Below are 16079 nucleotides of genomic sequence, written 5' to 3'. Positions count from 1 at the left end.
GCAAGTTTGGCTAGAAAAGGCAGATGGCTAAGTCTTGAATTAGAGACAAATATGTTTATATTTGGTATGATTGTTGGTAAGGCCTTAAGCAGAGAATAGTGTACAGTGAATATTGTTTTGTAAAGATGATAATGATGAATTCTGTGTTGATTAATACTCAAGTGGAGAAATTTTGTGGATTAGAACATGACTGAGGTTGAAGTTGGAGGAGGAGGAGGAGGAGGTACAGGCCAAGGGTATTTGTGAGAACTCTGAAGAAAACAAGTGTAGGACAGAAAATTGTAGCTGAAAGGTGCAAACCAGGGGGAGGGAGCTCCATGAAGCATGCAGTCATAGACACGGTATGAATAAGAAAGGAATGTAATAGGAGCTGAAGAGATGGCAGTCCAAGAAAAAGACCATTGAGTCTGGACGAAAGTGGTCTAAATTATTAACCTGGTCTAGAAATCACAGTGAATTAGTCTGCTTGATAAAGTGGAGATAAAGTATAAACTACTTCTTTAGAGATTTTGATGATTGAGGTAAAGTTAGAAGAAAGGTAATAGAAAAAGGTTAGGATTTATTATACAAATCTATGCAGAATTTTTAAATTTGTAAGAGCTGATGCTAAGGGAAGGGAGGGAGAAGAATGTTGTAGTGATTAAAGATGTTGGCTTAGCGATACTCAAATTCTTTTTCTAACTTTTTTCCTAATTATAAAAATCAATAGGTGCTCACTACAGAAAACTTGGAAAAGGAAAAGCACTAAATGTCTCTATTGATAATTATTAGTATTTCAGTATGTGTCCTCCTATTCTTTTTTTCTGTGCTTATTTTGGCATAACTAAGATTCTATATATTCATTTTTGTATTCTGTGTTTTTCATTTCATTATTGATACAGAAGAAACCATTATGCTGTGTTGGCATTTTAATGGTCTTCCGGTATTCCATTGAATTAAGTTAACTGTTCTGATATTTTGCACATGAAGATTTTGTTTTTGTGGTTATAAAGTTGAAATAGGCATCTTTATGCCTAAATCTGTGTTCACATTTTAGACTAATTTCTAAACTGAATCTAATAGATTTCTAGAAGTCGAGTTATGGTTCTTGGTACCTCATGCTAAACTGTTGCAAAAGTTCCCTTTAATAGGAGATTTAAAGCAATTTAAGATGGCTCATTTGGTAGTAGTTATGGCTTTGTAAAACTATTAAATATGCTTTACTCAGATTCTAGCTTTAAAGTATAGTATATAAAAGGAGAGAACCTTTTGAATGGAATGTGAAGGCTTTTTTAGGATACATGTGTTCTCTTTGTTCTCTGAGTCAGGAATAATTTAGCTTTTGACATGAGCTTGAATAAGCTAAATTTTTAAATTTTTTTAGGATATAGAAGACTTAGATCATTATGAAATGAAGGAAGAAGAGCCTATTAGTGGGAAAAAGTCAGAGGATGAAGGAATTGAAAAAGAAAATTTGGCAATATTAGAGAAAATTAGGAAGACTCAAAGGCAAGACCATCTAAATGTAAGTATGTGTAAATGTATAGAACCTGGACTTTTGTGGTTAAGTAATTACGGTTGACCCTTGAACAATGCTGGGGTTAGGGGTGCTGACCTTGCACCGAAATCCACGTATAGCTTTACAGCCAGCCTTCCATATCCACGGTTCCACATCCGAGGATTCAACTAACTGCAGATTGTGTAGTACGTATTGAAAAAATCTGCATGTAAGTGGATCCACGCAGTTCAAACCTGTGTTGTTCAAGAGTCAGCTGTATAGGAATAATATAAATACAGGGCAATTCAATAAGATACCAATCAAAGCCACCCCCCTCCATCCCTGCCTTGGTTGTAGATTCAGCCATATGTTTTGTTGCCCTAGTTTCCCACCCCCCCCCACAACATTTCTCATCTATTGATAGGCACTTTCTACCCCGTTCATCTGAAATCATTGACTTTCCAACTTGTTTATCCTGTTTTCTCTCCTTACCTTTCTCCTGTGGGATGTGCAAATTTAAATTCAGTCTCTCGTACAAAGTATGATTCAAATTCTTTCTTCTTCATGAAGCTGCCATCTGGTTTGTCCTGCCCTGACTGAACCAAAAGTAATTTTTTCTTTTGACTTAACATCTTTTATGTGAAGCAGCATGGTGACAAACACAGCTGTGTGGCTTCATTTTCCTCAATTCTATAATGTGGACATTATGTACCATTTAGATGATTCCTGTAAATAATAAATGAGAACGATGTATATAAAATGCCCAGAGTAGGGAAATATCAAACTAAAGTCTAGCTATCCATCTCAATACTTATTATTTACTTACTGCCTTTGTTTTAGAGCTATTTATCAAACCCATGAAATCTGAGAACCAGTTCTTTTGTCCTGAGCATAGGTTCTCAAACACAGGGAATGAATTGTTATGCAAGGAGATGACAAGTGTTGTAAACAGGTAGATTACTCTCACTTCTTCAGTCCTATTTACTGTATTAATGTAATTGGCAAATCTTTCTTTAGAGAGCAAAGAAATTTAGCCAAGTCCTTATCTTGATTATTTTTTTTAAAAAAAGCTTGTAGTATCTAAGTTAAAGATATTTACGATACTTTCTGTATCTTGTGATTGCTTCCAGTTTGTGTGCTATAGTCAAAACAACTACAAATTATTGAACACTATCACATGACAAACTAAGCAAAGTCTTTTAACGTTTATATGCCTTCCCATTTGATTTCTTTTGTAAACCTGATTTTCTACCCCACCTCAAAGTGTAGTGCAACTTTTGAAGGTGCAACATTTAAAATTTTACAAGGTCAGGTTTTTTTAATTCAGAAGACATTCTAAATGTTTTTGTCTTACGATAAATAGTTCCATTCATATTCAGTCTTAGGATAAGATACTGGTGCATTTTCATCTTCAGAGAAGGTGGAACACTGAAAAGAACTGAAACCAGTTGCATATATGTGGACATGTTGTTTCTCAATTTCTTAATATGTAAACTAGATAGTTAGTATAAGATTCTTATAGTCTGATTAAGGGACCTGCTTTAGTTAATGTATCACATTGAGGGTCTTCTAGTATTTCCAGAAATGCATGGAGCTACTACACATCTATTAGAATGCCCAAAATCTGGAACACTGAAAACACCAAATGCTGGTGAGGATGTGGAGCGACAGGAAACTTTTCTAATCGCTGATGGGAACGCAAAATGGCACAGCCACTTTAGAAGACTGTCTGACAGATTCTTTCAAAACTAAACATACTCTTATCATACAATCCAGCAATTGAGCTCCTTGGTATTTGCCCAAATGAATTGAAAAGTTATGTCCACACAAAAACCTGCATGTAGATGTTTATAGCAGCTTTGTTCATAATTGCCAAAACTTGGAAGCAGTAGGAAAATGGATAAATAAACTATAGTACATCCAGGCAGTGGAATATTAGTCCCTGCTAAAAAAAAAAAAATAATAATAATAATGAGCTGTCAAGGACAGGACATAGACATGGAGGAACCTTAAATCCATATTACTAGGTGAAAGAAGCCAATCTGAAAAGGCTGCAGACTGTGTTTTCAACTATATGACATTCTGAAAAAGGCAAAACTATGGAGACAGTAAAAAGATCCGTGGTTGCCAGGGGTTTCGGGGTGGGGGGTGGGATGAATAGGCGGAGCATGGAGGACTTTTAGGGCAATGAAAATACTTTCTATGTTATTATGATGGGCGGATACTTGTCATTATCCAAATCCATAGAATGTACAGCACCAAAAGGTAAAGGTACCTTAAGGTAAATTATGGACTTCAGGAGTAATGATGTGTCCAAATAGGTTGATCAGTTGTAAGAAATGTACCTCCGAAGGATGCTGATAATGAGGGAGACTGTGCACTGTGGGGGGCAGCTATATGGGGAATCTCTGTACCTTCCTCTCAATTTTGCTGTGAACCTAAAACTGCCCACCCCAAATAAAATCGTAAAGAAGAAAAAAATTAATAAATTTTTTTTTAATTGATGAAATTTGAAATAGACCCTTACTAGTTCTAGGCTATTGGAGTGGCCATGGTGATCTGAACATAGGTTAGCTGTTTATTTATTTTTTTTCAGATGACAAATAGTAAATGAATCAGACCTGCCCCAAATTTATATTCCTACTGAAACTTCATGATCATTGATTTAATTGAACTTAACTTTTTTGACTTCTTAAAATGTTGAGTGGTGATCCATTTTTACGATATCATTGTAAACGTTTATTTCAGGTTCAGATACCTTAAATCTTTAGTTATTTAAATCAGTAGATCCTGGTAAACAGCAAATTTTATGTTTCAGGGTGCAGTGTCTGGGTCTGTACAAGCTTCAGATAGACTTATGAAAGAGCTCAGGGACATATACAGATCACAGAGTTATAAAACAGGTAAGGACCTCTGGATCTCTGCTGTTGTCCTTATGCCCTTTTAAATTTTCAGATAGTAACTTCATTTCTTATAGTATAACTGGACAGAAACAGAAATGTTTATTAACTTTATTTTAGGAATGTGAAACACAAATTTAATCAAGTTACCAAAAGACGGGGTAAAATAGGATGAGTTCACTTGTTTGGATTTTTAAAAATGTTTTTATGGACACATAATTTTTTATCTTCTTGCTGATGGGGATTAACTCATGATTTTTATCTTCTGGGAAAGGTACAAGAAATATATGCTTTGGAAAATAAATGAGTATATGTTTATTGTATGAACAGAGAACTGTTGTCAAGTTGATTTTTATGTTCTTTTTTCCTTTTTTTGAAAACAACATAATCAACTCTTATTGTAGTTAATGGTATTACTTTTAAAAATTTATAGTTTGACTTAAGAGTTCTTTCTTACCCAATAAGGCTTAAATATTATGGAATCTCTCTAATTGAAATAAAATTCCCTCAGATTATTGCAGAGAGTCTAACAGTATTGAATAAGAGAAAGAGCCAAACTTTAGTTTGTTTGAAAAGGTAGCATTATGATCCATTAAGAATTTTTCGGAGTGATCAAGTCTAAATCATTAGAGCTTACTTAAAAACAAACAAGCAAAAAAACCCCCCTACTTTATAGAGTCCAAGATAAGTCAAATTTGTTTCTGAGGTTGTTAGAAGTTTTGGTGTCCTAACAGTTCCTCTTATAAGAAATCTAAAAGTTTGTGTGTAGAAACATAATAAAGTTAAATATTTGAATACTGGTTTACCTTAAAATGTTCAGTCATCACTTGTTTGTTACTGCATTATTTGTAGTAGCAAAAAATTAAATTAATAACCAGCTATATGGTGGAATTAAGTTATGGCTTATCCATAAAATAAATTACTACAGTTATTAAAAAGATTGACAATAAATTTTTATATTCTAATGGAAAGATGTCCCAAAAAGTTGAAGAAAGATTATAAAACTGTATGTAGAGGGATTCCATTTTAATAGAACTGTTTGCATATATGCATAGGAGAAAAGTCTTAAGTACATATGATTTTGCATAAGCTTTTTTTTCCTCTTACAATTAATGGTAAACAGTTTTTCAACCCCAAAAATCCTCTTCATTGATGGCTTTAGTTGTTCATCTGTTAACGGTATAAGATACTCAGCTCCAGCACCAAAATATTTATAATGCAGCTTAGTTGTTCCATGTTTTAATGGCAAAATTCGTAGCTTTTGTTGGCTATTTAGTGTATATATTTACACCAGAGCAATAGTTATAAGATCAAATGAAGAGTAACTAACATGCCCTATACCTTTACAGGGATTTATTCAGTGGAACTCATAAATGACAGTTTATATGACTGGCATGTTAAACTGCAGAAGTAAGTGCTTTTTTATGCTAATCCACTCTTTTTAATGGTAGACTATCACAGTGGAGATTTTTTTCCCCCTTAATTTGATACCTATTTACTGTGGCTTTTACTTACTGTTTCTGTAGAAATAGTTCTTAGGTTGTTAAAATGAGTTGTTTCTTGGGCTTAATAAGTAAAGTGAGAAAGAAGGAGGAGAAAAAGAAGAGCCAGCTGTGGGAAAAAGCGTTTCATGGAGTTAATGAGACAATTAGGAACTATACAAACAAAAGTGTATAAATAACTTGATGAGATTGACTGTGACAACCAGTTTATATTTGAAATAAGAAATTTGAGTAGGGCCTGAATATATAGAACAGTTGTAGACAAATTTAGATATTTTTAGTGATTTCACTTTTTCTGGTCTTGTCCATGGTAAATTTCTCTCCTTGAACCCCTTGTCTAATAATACAGTTTGAGAGAAGCAGACTTTCTTGAGAAGATTATGTACATATGACCCTTTCCTTTAGAATAACTGCTAACTTTGCATGCCCTTAGGAGAGTAGGTGTAGAATACTGTGATCTCTTTTTGGACATTTAATCCCAAGGCGTTGGAGGCTATAGTTAATTTGTTTTTCCAGGAACCATAGAGCAGCTTTAGACCTTCTCTGTTTGGAATTTACCCTAGGGGCTCTGTTTTAGCTCTTGGAATGGTTCATTTTTGAGTTTAGTGAGAAAAGAAATCTGACTTTTTGTTTGAACTGTTTTTTGTTTTGTAATTCTTAGGGTTGATCCTGATAGTCCTTTGCACAGTGATCTTCAGATCTTAAAAGAAAAAGAAGGCATAGAATATATTTTGCTTAACTTCTCTTTTAAGGTAAGAAAATTGTAAGGGGACTCCATATGCTTCTAATGGCAACGTATATTTGTACAATTGCTTTGGAAAACCATTTGGTATAACTTGGTAAAGTAGAAGATACTCATATCCTGTGGTCCAGGAATTCTCCTCCTAGATATATAACCTGCAAGAAATGAGTACTTAGATGCACCAGGAGACAAACACAAGAATGTTCAAAGCAGCATTGTTTATAATAGCCTCAAATAAAAATAACCCAAGTGTCTGTTCCAATAGAATGGAGCACTGTGGTATTCATAAAACGGAATAGAGCTATGTGCAACAAGATAGATGAATCTTAAATACAGTGTTGAGCAAAAGAAACCATATTCCCAAAACATGTTTTGTACCATTTCATTAGTACAGCTCAAAAATAGGTAAAACTGAATTATATTATTTAAGCATGCCTTCTCATCGGAGGCAGTATTCCCCCGAATGGGGTGAAAATTGGTCCTTGGAGTGAAAAAGTCTTAAATATTACAATAGTCTGTAGCCCTTCAAAGGGCCACAATACATAAACAGATACACAGTATGTCTGTGGTATTAAAAGTTTTGTCGGGGAGCAGGACGGGGAGGAGTTAGGAAAAAATTATTCTAAAAAGGCTTCTTAGTGGAACAAAAATGAGAAATATTTATGGATTCATACTTGGGCAATAAAACTATCAAGAGAAACGAAGATGTGATTACCATACAGTAGGATAGCAAGTACATCTAGCTAAGCGGGGAGGGAGTTGTGAGCTGAAAGGGACACATGGGGGCTTCTTGTTTATTGACTGTAGTCTGTTTCTTGACCAGGGTGGTAGTTGCATGGATACTATTTCATGCTAGTTTGTAATGGTGTACCTTTATATTTTGTGCACTTTTCTAAATTTATGTGTTATATTTGTTTTTAAAAGATGCTAAAAAATAAAGGTTAAAGCAATGGAATCTACGTAAAATGTAGTGGTTTTAAATCTTTGTTTAAAAAAAGTAGGAAGTGTTTCTAAGGGGTTATATTTTAATTATTTGGAGCTTCTTTTTGACCTGTTCTTTGAAATTGAGAAAAAATTGTGTAACAGTTGTCTTGCAGGTAAACTTTTTTTTTCCCCCCATTTCAGTTAGGTGGACTTCAATGCACTAGGTGCTATAGAAGGCTTGAGGACATGGGGCATCTAAATAATCCCTGTTCTTCAAGAGCCTGTAGTCTTTCTGGGGAGAAATCTGTGAGGGAAACTGTAGGGCTTTGGAGATCATGATGAAGAGTCTGGGAGCTTACCTTAATGCAGTAAAAAGCCAACAGAGGTTTTTAGGCAGGGGCATGATTGATCTGTTAGGCTTTTTATTTTATTTTTAAAGAAGAATTAGTATGCCTTCAGCATCAGAGTAGATAGGATAGAGTAGATTTCTGGGAGACTAGTTGGGGACTTTGATTTTAATCTGAGCAAAGAGCAATGAAGGTTGGTAGTGGTAGGAATAGGTGAGAATAGATGGATATGAGATGTTTTGAAGGAAGAAAACAAAAGACATGAAAGGATACTTTTATACTTGCAAAAAGGGTAATTTTCTGAAAGCTGCTTACTTAGCTTTTGTGTGTGTATATTCTTGTTTGGGCTTATATCCTCATTTATGATTGAACTTTCTTCAAATAGCCCAAATGTCAAATGTCATTGTTTTCCCACAGCTTTGTTATTGTAGAAATTATTGTGGCTATCAACTGGGTTGTCTTCCTAGAGAGTGAATCTGGTATATATTTACTGAAATTGCTAGTGACTGTATTTTTACTGATGCATATGGTGAAGAAAAACCCTAAGAATGTATCTTTTTAAAAAATACATGCAAAATATTTTTAACCTGAAATCTAAGCAATCATATTAAATCATATTCCCATAGGCCCAACACCAAGCTTAAGAAATAGAACCTTATCAATATCTTTGAAGACTGATGTGGGCCCCTCCCCTCTTACTTCGTCTTTCAGAGATATCTTTTAAGGGAATCTGAAATCTTGACCAGGAAACTGAAGGTTTTGTGACTGCAGATAGCGTTTTCATTATATTTTCCTGCTTTAGGTAGAACTTCAGGGAGGGGATGATCTGGGAGGTAAATGGCTGAAATTCTGTTGGATTTGTTTCTGAACCATGGTTCCTGATATCAGAAAGAAGGGCCTTTGCTAGGGTTGAAGTATTTCTTGAGAGGCCTGGGAAGAATGTGATTGCCTTGAGCTAACTGACCTTACTAAGAGGATCTTAAACTCAATTGCCAAGTTACTAGTATCGGGATTCATAGACTTTGGAGGATTAGCAAGTATGACTCAGAAAGAAGGAGTCACAGAAGGAGCATGAACAGTATTTAGGGCCTTGGATGGCCATGGTGACAACTTGAGGGTCATAAAGAGTAAGAAAATGAAACTTGAGATGTAACATGACACAAGGATGGGGAAGGGGAAGGGGTAGGAGGGAATGGGACCTGTTAGATTTGTCAGCAACTTGGTAAGGAAGTGGTGGTCTGGCTTTTCAGGCCACATCTGATCTACTGAGTTGAATTTTGAGGTTGTACTTTAAGAAGGGTTTATTTAGACAAATCTGGGTTTATTTAGAGAATAGTAGCAAGGATTAGAAAGATTCCATACCATGTCCTAAGATAGCAGGTGAAATTATAGATTTGGAGAGGAGAACATGGGGGTTCCTGATACCTTGTCTTCAACTATTTGAAGGGCTGTATGTGTATAAATATTAGTTTGATTAGTTTTTGATGAACACAAGCCATGACAATAGAATTAGTAAGTCAAGCTGTAAAGAGACAATTTTCAATTCAATATAAGGAGGTGATGTATAACTATTTAGAGCCATCTGATGATGGCTCTAGTCTTTTAAAAATAGAATGTGCCTCATGGCTGAGAATAGCTTGGAAGCCCAAGATGTTGATTTGGAAATCGGATAACTTTATGACATCCGTGTAAAACCTGAGGTTCTTAGTTTCTGAGTTAGTATACCACAATAGCTCGCATATCTTTTTTTTTTTTTTTTTGGCCACACTGCACGGCTTGTGGGATCTTAGTTCCTTGCAGGATCTTAGTTCCCTAACCAGGGACTGAACCCGGACCCTTGGCAGTGAAAGCGTAGAGTCCTAACCACTGGACCACCAGGGAATTCCCTCTTGCATATCTATTTAAACAGAAACCTTCCTCCACCCCACCCACCAATGCCTGTAAACAACCCCCCCACAACCCCATGCCTTTTTATTTCTGTAAAATCTTGATTACTGAGTTCCAAGGTACAGAGTTTATGGAATAGAATCCTTGTGTTTTGATGTAGAATAGTTAATCTGAAGGATTACTTAAAATGAAGGGAGTTCTCACTGTCACATAATCAATTAAAAGAGGTTTTGGGGCTTCCCTGGTGGCACAGTGGTTAAGAATCCGCCTGCCAATGCAGGGGACACGGGTTCGAGCCCTGGTCTGGGAAGATCCCACATGCCGTGGAGCAACAAAGCCTGTGTGCCATAACTACCGAGCCTGTGCTCTAGAGCCCGTGAGCCACAACGACTGAAGCCCGCGTGCCTAGAGCCCGTGCTACGCAACAAGAGAAGCCAATGCAATGAGAAGCCCGCGCACTGCAACCAAGAGTAGCCCCCCGCTCGCTGCAACTAGGGAAAGCCCGCATGCAGCAATGAAGACCCAATGTAGCCAAAAATAAATAAATTTATATATATAAAAACAAGGTGTTGTAGTCACTCATTTGGGATCACATATTTAAAGATCTGAAATATAGAAAATTAAATGAAGTTGTACTTTACCAAGCTTTGCATCTATGCCTTTCTTTATCTGTTAAGTTGTAGATAAAAGGTAAGCTACTTATTTGGAAGTAGATTGTAATAACTGTCATTAAGCTAGTTTCTTGTGTGGGTAGATTTCTTCTTTTTCTGCCTTGCAGTAGATAGCTAAGATTATCTGTTTTAGCCGTCAGAAGTGTGCTTTTTTATCTCCCTCTCCTATTAGGATTGAATTTACATAGTTTACATGTTCCTCAGAATCTTACTTGAGGATGGGTAGTAAGGTACTGGAATTATCCTGGTTATTTTTCCAGTTAAAACTGTAGTTTTGTGTTCCTTAGAAATAACTGATGAAACAAATGTTTGTTTAGCTCTTTTACTTGCAAACTGATTTTATAAGAGGTGTTAGTTTCTTATTTATTTGAACACAGAAATCAGAAGTAATTTCTCTTAGACTTCCTGACATATCTTCATGGAGGCAGTATGCTGTTTATTCTGCTCCTCTGTTGTAGGAAAGTGAGGTGTAGCCTTCTTGGCCTCCTGGCCACTGGAGACTGACCTCTAACACTCTTGGCCACTTCAGCTACCATCTTTACTTCAGTTCATTCAGAGAAAAAGTTTTATTCTTTTGGAAACCTCAGTTTCCAGGACTGAAAATTTGAAACAGAGAATTGTGCAGCCAGAGAGTTAGCTGAGGTTCTGTTCTCTCATCTTGCCATTATATATTTTTATCAGGTCTGATGATCGTTGTCAGATTAATTGGAGCAATTATCTATTTGCATTTAATGTTGGTATTGCTATTCGGGTTTAAATCTGTCTCATTTACTTGTCCTTGCTCCATGCTTTTTTCCCCCACATTCTTTTGGATTTTTTTTTTTTTTTTTTATTACTCCAGTTTCCCACCTCTGTTAGCTTGGTGCTTATCATCCTTTACTCTGATTTACTACCTTACAATTATAATACATATCCTTAGCTTGTCAAAGTATAATATAAATTTGTTAATTTGTGTTTTTCCTTTTCCTTGTCAAGGCAAAGACCTTAGAACATGTACACCCTGCCAAATACGTGCTGTTGTTGTCATGCATTTAGTTCTATATTTATCTAAAACCTTATACATTATTGTTACATAATTCATCAGTATTCATTTGGATCTTTGTACATATTAGCTCTTTTCATGGTCTTTATTCTCCAGGTTTCCATCTAGGATCTTCTTTCTCTTGCGTGAAGAATATCCTTTTTTGTTTCCTTCAGTGTGGGTCTGCTTATAGGAAAATATCTTTATTTGGACTTCACTTTTGGAAAGTATTTTTTTTTATATATATAATTTTCAGTACCCTAAATTTTCTTCTTTTAAGAGGTGAATTTTATTTATTTATTTATTTATGTGTTTATTTTTGGCTGTGTTGGGTCTTCGTTTCTGTGCGAGGGCTTTCTCTAGTTGCGGCAAGTGGGGGCCACTCTTCATCGCGGTGCGCGGGCCTCTCACTCTCCCGGCCTCTCTTGTTGCGGAGCACAAGCTCCAGATGCGCAGGCTCAGTAGTTGTGGCTCACGGGCCCAGTTGCTCTGCGGCATGTGGGATCTTCCCAGAACAGGGCTCGAACCCCTGTCCCCTGCATTGTCAGGCAGACTCCCAACTACTGCGCTACCAGGGAAGCCCCTGGAAAGTATTTTTATTGTGTATAGATTTTTAGTTTGGAGATTCCTTTCTTTCAGCACCTCAAAGATATCATTCCCTTATTATAGCTTCCATTGTTTCTCTTGAAGTATTTATAGTGCGTAAATCTCACGAAACCTTTAATCAGTTCTGGAAAATTTTCAGACATTATCAGGCATTCTCTCTTCAAATATTGCATCTGTCCCATTCCAGGACTCTACATATATGATTAGCCTTTTCAATACATTTCCCTATGTCTTGTTTATTATCTGCATTTTCCACATTTTTCTCTCTCTTGGCTTCATTTGGGATGTTTTCTGACCTATTTTTCTAGCATACTGAATTTCTCTTCCAAGTCTCCATGGTGGTAAACTCATCCATTAAGTTATTAATTTCAGTAACTGTATTTCTAAGCTTCAGAATTCCTATATAGTTCATTTTTATAATTTTAATTTTCTGCCAAGGTTTTCAATCTTGCCTTTTCTTACACATACTCAGCATAGTTATTTTAAAATCTGTGTCTGATAACTCTCTTATTTTGACCCCTTATAGTTTTGTCTGTAGTTTGCTTCTTGTTTTCTGATCATGTTGTCTTTAAGTTTTTTTTTTGTTTTAAACATCTTTATTGAAGTATAGTTGCTTTACAATGTTGTGTTAGTTTCTGCTGTATAACAAAGTGAATCAATTTTATGTATACATATATCCCCATATCCCCTCCCTCTTGTGTCTCCCTCCCACCCTCCCTATCCCACCCCTCTAGATGGTCACAAAGCACCAAGCTGATCTCCCTGTGCTATGCAGCTGCTTCCCACTAGCTAGCTATTTTACATTTGGTAGTGTATATATGTCAATGCTACTCTCTCACTTCGTGCCAGCTTACCCTTCCCCCTCCCCGTGTCCTCAAGTCCATTCTCTACGTCTGCGTCTTTATTCCTGTCCTGCCCCTAGGTTCTTCAGAACCTTTTTTTTTTGTTTTTTAGATTCCGTATATATGTGTTAGCATATGGTATTTGTTTTTCTCTTTCTGACTTACTTCACTCTGTATGACAGACTCTAGGTCCATCCACTTCACTACAAATAACTCAATTTCGTTTCTCGTTATGACTGAGTAATATTCCATTGTATGTATGTGCTGCATCTTCTTTATCCATTCATCTGTCGATGGACACTTAGGTTGCTTCCATGTCCTGGCTATTGTAAATAGTGCTACAGTGAACATTGTGGTACATGACTCTTTGTTTTTTTAATAAATTTATTTATTTATTTATTTATGGTTGTGTTGGGTCTTCATTGCTGTGTGCGGGCTTTCTCTGGTTGCTGCAAGCGGGGGCTACTCGTCATTGCGGTATGTGGGCTTCTCATTGTGGTGGCTTCTCTTGTTGCGTAGCACGGACTCTAGGCACGCGGGCTTCATTAGTTGTGGCACGTGGGCTCAGTAGTTGTGGCTCACAGGCTCTAGAGCGCAGGCTCAGTAGTTGGGGCACACAGGCTTAGTTGCTCCGTGGCATGTGGGATCTTCCCAGACCAGGGCTTGAACCCGTGTCCACTGCATTGGCAGGCAGCTTCTTAACCATTACGCTATCAGAGAAGCCCAACATGACTCTTTTTGAATTTTGGTTTTCTCAAGGTATATGCCCAGTAGTGGGATTGCTGGGTCGTATGGTAGTTCTAGTTTTAGTTTTTTAAGGAACCTCCATACTGTTCTCCATAGTGGCTGTATCAATTTACATACCCACCAACAGTGGAACAGGGTTCCCTTTTCTCCACACCCTCTCCAGCATTTATTGTTTGTAGATTTTTTGTTGATAGCCATTCTGACCAGTGTGAGATGATACCTCATTGTAGTTCTGATTTATATTTCGCTAATGATTAATGATGTTGAGCATCCTTTCATGTGTTTGTTGGCAATCTGTATATCTTCTTTGGAGAAATGTCTATTTAGGTCTTCTGCCCATTTTTGGATTGGGTTGTTTGTTTTTTTGTTACTGAGCTGCATGAGCTGCTTGTATATTTTGGAGATTAATCCTTTCTCTGTTGCTTCGTTTACAAATATCTTCTCCCATTCTGAGGGTTGTCTTTTTGTCTTGTTTATGGTTTCCTTTGCTGTGTGAAAGCTTTGAAGTTTCATTAGGTCCCATTTGTTTATTTTTGCTTTTATTTCCATTTCTCTAGGAGGTGGGTCAAAAAGGATCTTGCTGTGATGTATATCATCGAGTGTTTTGCCTATGTTTTCCTCTAAGAGTTTTATAGTGTCTGGCCTTACATTCAGGTCATTAGAGTTTATTTTTGTGTATGGTGTTAGGGAGTGTTCTAATTTCATTCTTTTATATGTAGCTGTCCAGTTTTCCCAGCACCACTTACTGAAGAGGCTGTCTTTTCTTTACTGTATATTCTTGCCTCCTTTATCAAAGATAAGGTGACCATATGTGCATGGGTTTGTCTCTGGGCTTTCTATCCTGTTCCATTGATCTGTCTTTCTGTTTTTGTGCCAGTACCATATTGTCTTGATTACTGTAGCTTTGTAGTATAGTCTGAAGTCAGGGAGCCTGATTCCTCCTGCTCCGTTTTTCGTTCTCAAGATTGCTTTGGCTATTCGGGGTCTTTTGTGTTTCCATACAAATTGTGAAATTTTTTGTTCTAGTTCTGTGAAAAATGCCAGTGGTAGTTTGATAGGGATTGCATTGAATCTGTAGATTGCTTTGGGTAGTAGAGTCATTTTCACAATGTTGATTCTTCCAATCCAAGAACATGGTATATCTCTCCATCTATTTGTATCATCTTTAATTTCTTTCATCAGTGTCTTATAATTTTCTGCATACAGGTCTTTTGTCTCCTTAGGTAGGTTTATTCCTAGATATTTTATTCTTTTTGTTGCAATGGTAAATGGGAGTGTTTTCGTGATTTCACTTTCAGATTTTTCATCATTAGTTTATAGGAAAGCCAGAGATTTCTGTGCATTAATTTTGTATCCTGCTACTTTACCAAATTCATTGATTAGCTCTAGTAGTTTTCTGGTAGCGTCTTTAGGATTCTCTATGTACAGTATCATGTCATCTGCACGGTATCATGTCATCTGCAAATAGTGACAGTTTTACTTCTTTTCTGATTTGGATTCATTTCTTTTTCTCTCTGATTGCTGTGGCTAAAACTTACAAAAGTATGTTGAATAATAGTGGTGAGAGTGGGCAACCTTGTCTTGCTCTTAATCTTAGAGGAAATGGTTTCAGTTTTTCACCACTGAGAACGATGTTGGCTGTGGGTTTGTCATATATGGCCTTTATTATGTTGAGGCAGGTTCCCTCTGAGCCTGCTTTCTGGAGAGTTTTTATCATACGTGGGTGTTGAATTTTGTCGAAAGCTTTTTCTACATCTATTGAGATGATCATATGGTTTTTATTCTTCAAATTGTTAATATGGTGTATCACATTGATTGATTTGGGTATATTGAAGAATCCTTGCATTCCTGGGATAAACCACACTTTATCCTGGCGTATGATCCTTCTAATGTGCTGTTGAAGTCTGTTTGCTAGTATTTTAAAGAAGATGATGGAGATAGGAGTTTATTAATTAATTTATTTCTGTTGTGTTGGGTCTTCGTTTCTGTGCGAGGGCTTTCTCTAGTTGTGGCAAGTGGGGGCCTCTCTTCATCGCTGTGTGTGGGCATCTCACTGTCGCGGCCTCTCTTGTTGCGGAGCACAGGCTCCAGACACGCAGGCTCAGTAGTTGTGGCTCTTGGGCCTAGTTGCTCAGCGGCATGTGGGATCTTCCCAGACCAGGGCTTGAATCCGTGTCCCCTGCATTAGCAGGCAGATTCTCAACCACTGTGCCACCAGGGAAGCCCTGTTTGCTAATATTTTGTTGAGGGTTTTTGTATCTGTGTTCCTCAGGATATTGGCCTGTAGCTTTCTTTTTTGGGACATCTTTGTCTGGTTCTGGTATCAGGGTGATGGTGGCCTCATAGAATGAGTTTGGAAGTGTTCCTCCCTTGCTGTATTTTTTATTTATTTTTATTTTTTGCGGTACGTGGG

At 36.8% G+C, this 16079-nt stretch overlaps 1 protein-coding gene across 2 annotated transcripts in view; it reads left to right on the top strand.

Moving 5' to 3' along the window:
* UBE2Q2 (ubiquitin conjugating enzyme E2 Q2) overlaps positions 1-16079 on the top strand; it is a 72222-nt gene that overhangs the window by 24061 nt on the left and 32082 nt on the right. For both annotated transcript variants that reach the window (XM_082647800.1, XM_082647799.1), the window contains 4 exons: positions 1364-1504; positions 4296-4380; positions 5727-5787; positions 6541-6631. In XM_082647800.1, coding sequence (XP_082503926.1) covers positions 1364-1504; positions 4296-4380; positions 5727-5787; positions 6541-6631 — 378 coding nt within the window. The remainder of the gene's footprint in view (positions 1-1363; positions 1505-4295; positions 4381-5726; positions 5788-6540; positions 6632-16079) is intronic.

This window comes from Grampus griseus, assembly GCF_964374135.1.
Source record: "Grampus griseus genome assembly, chromosome: 2".
Lineage (NCBI taxonomy): Eukaryota > Metazoa > Chordata > Mammalia > Artiodactyla > Delphinidae > Grampus > Grampus griseus.
This window is presented reverse-complemented; position numbering and strand designations above follow the sequence as displayed.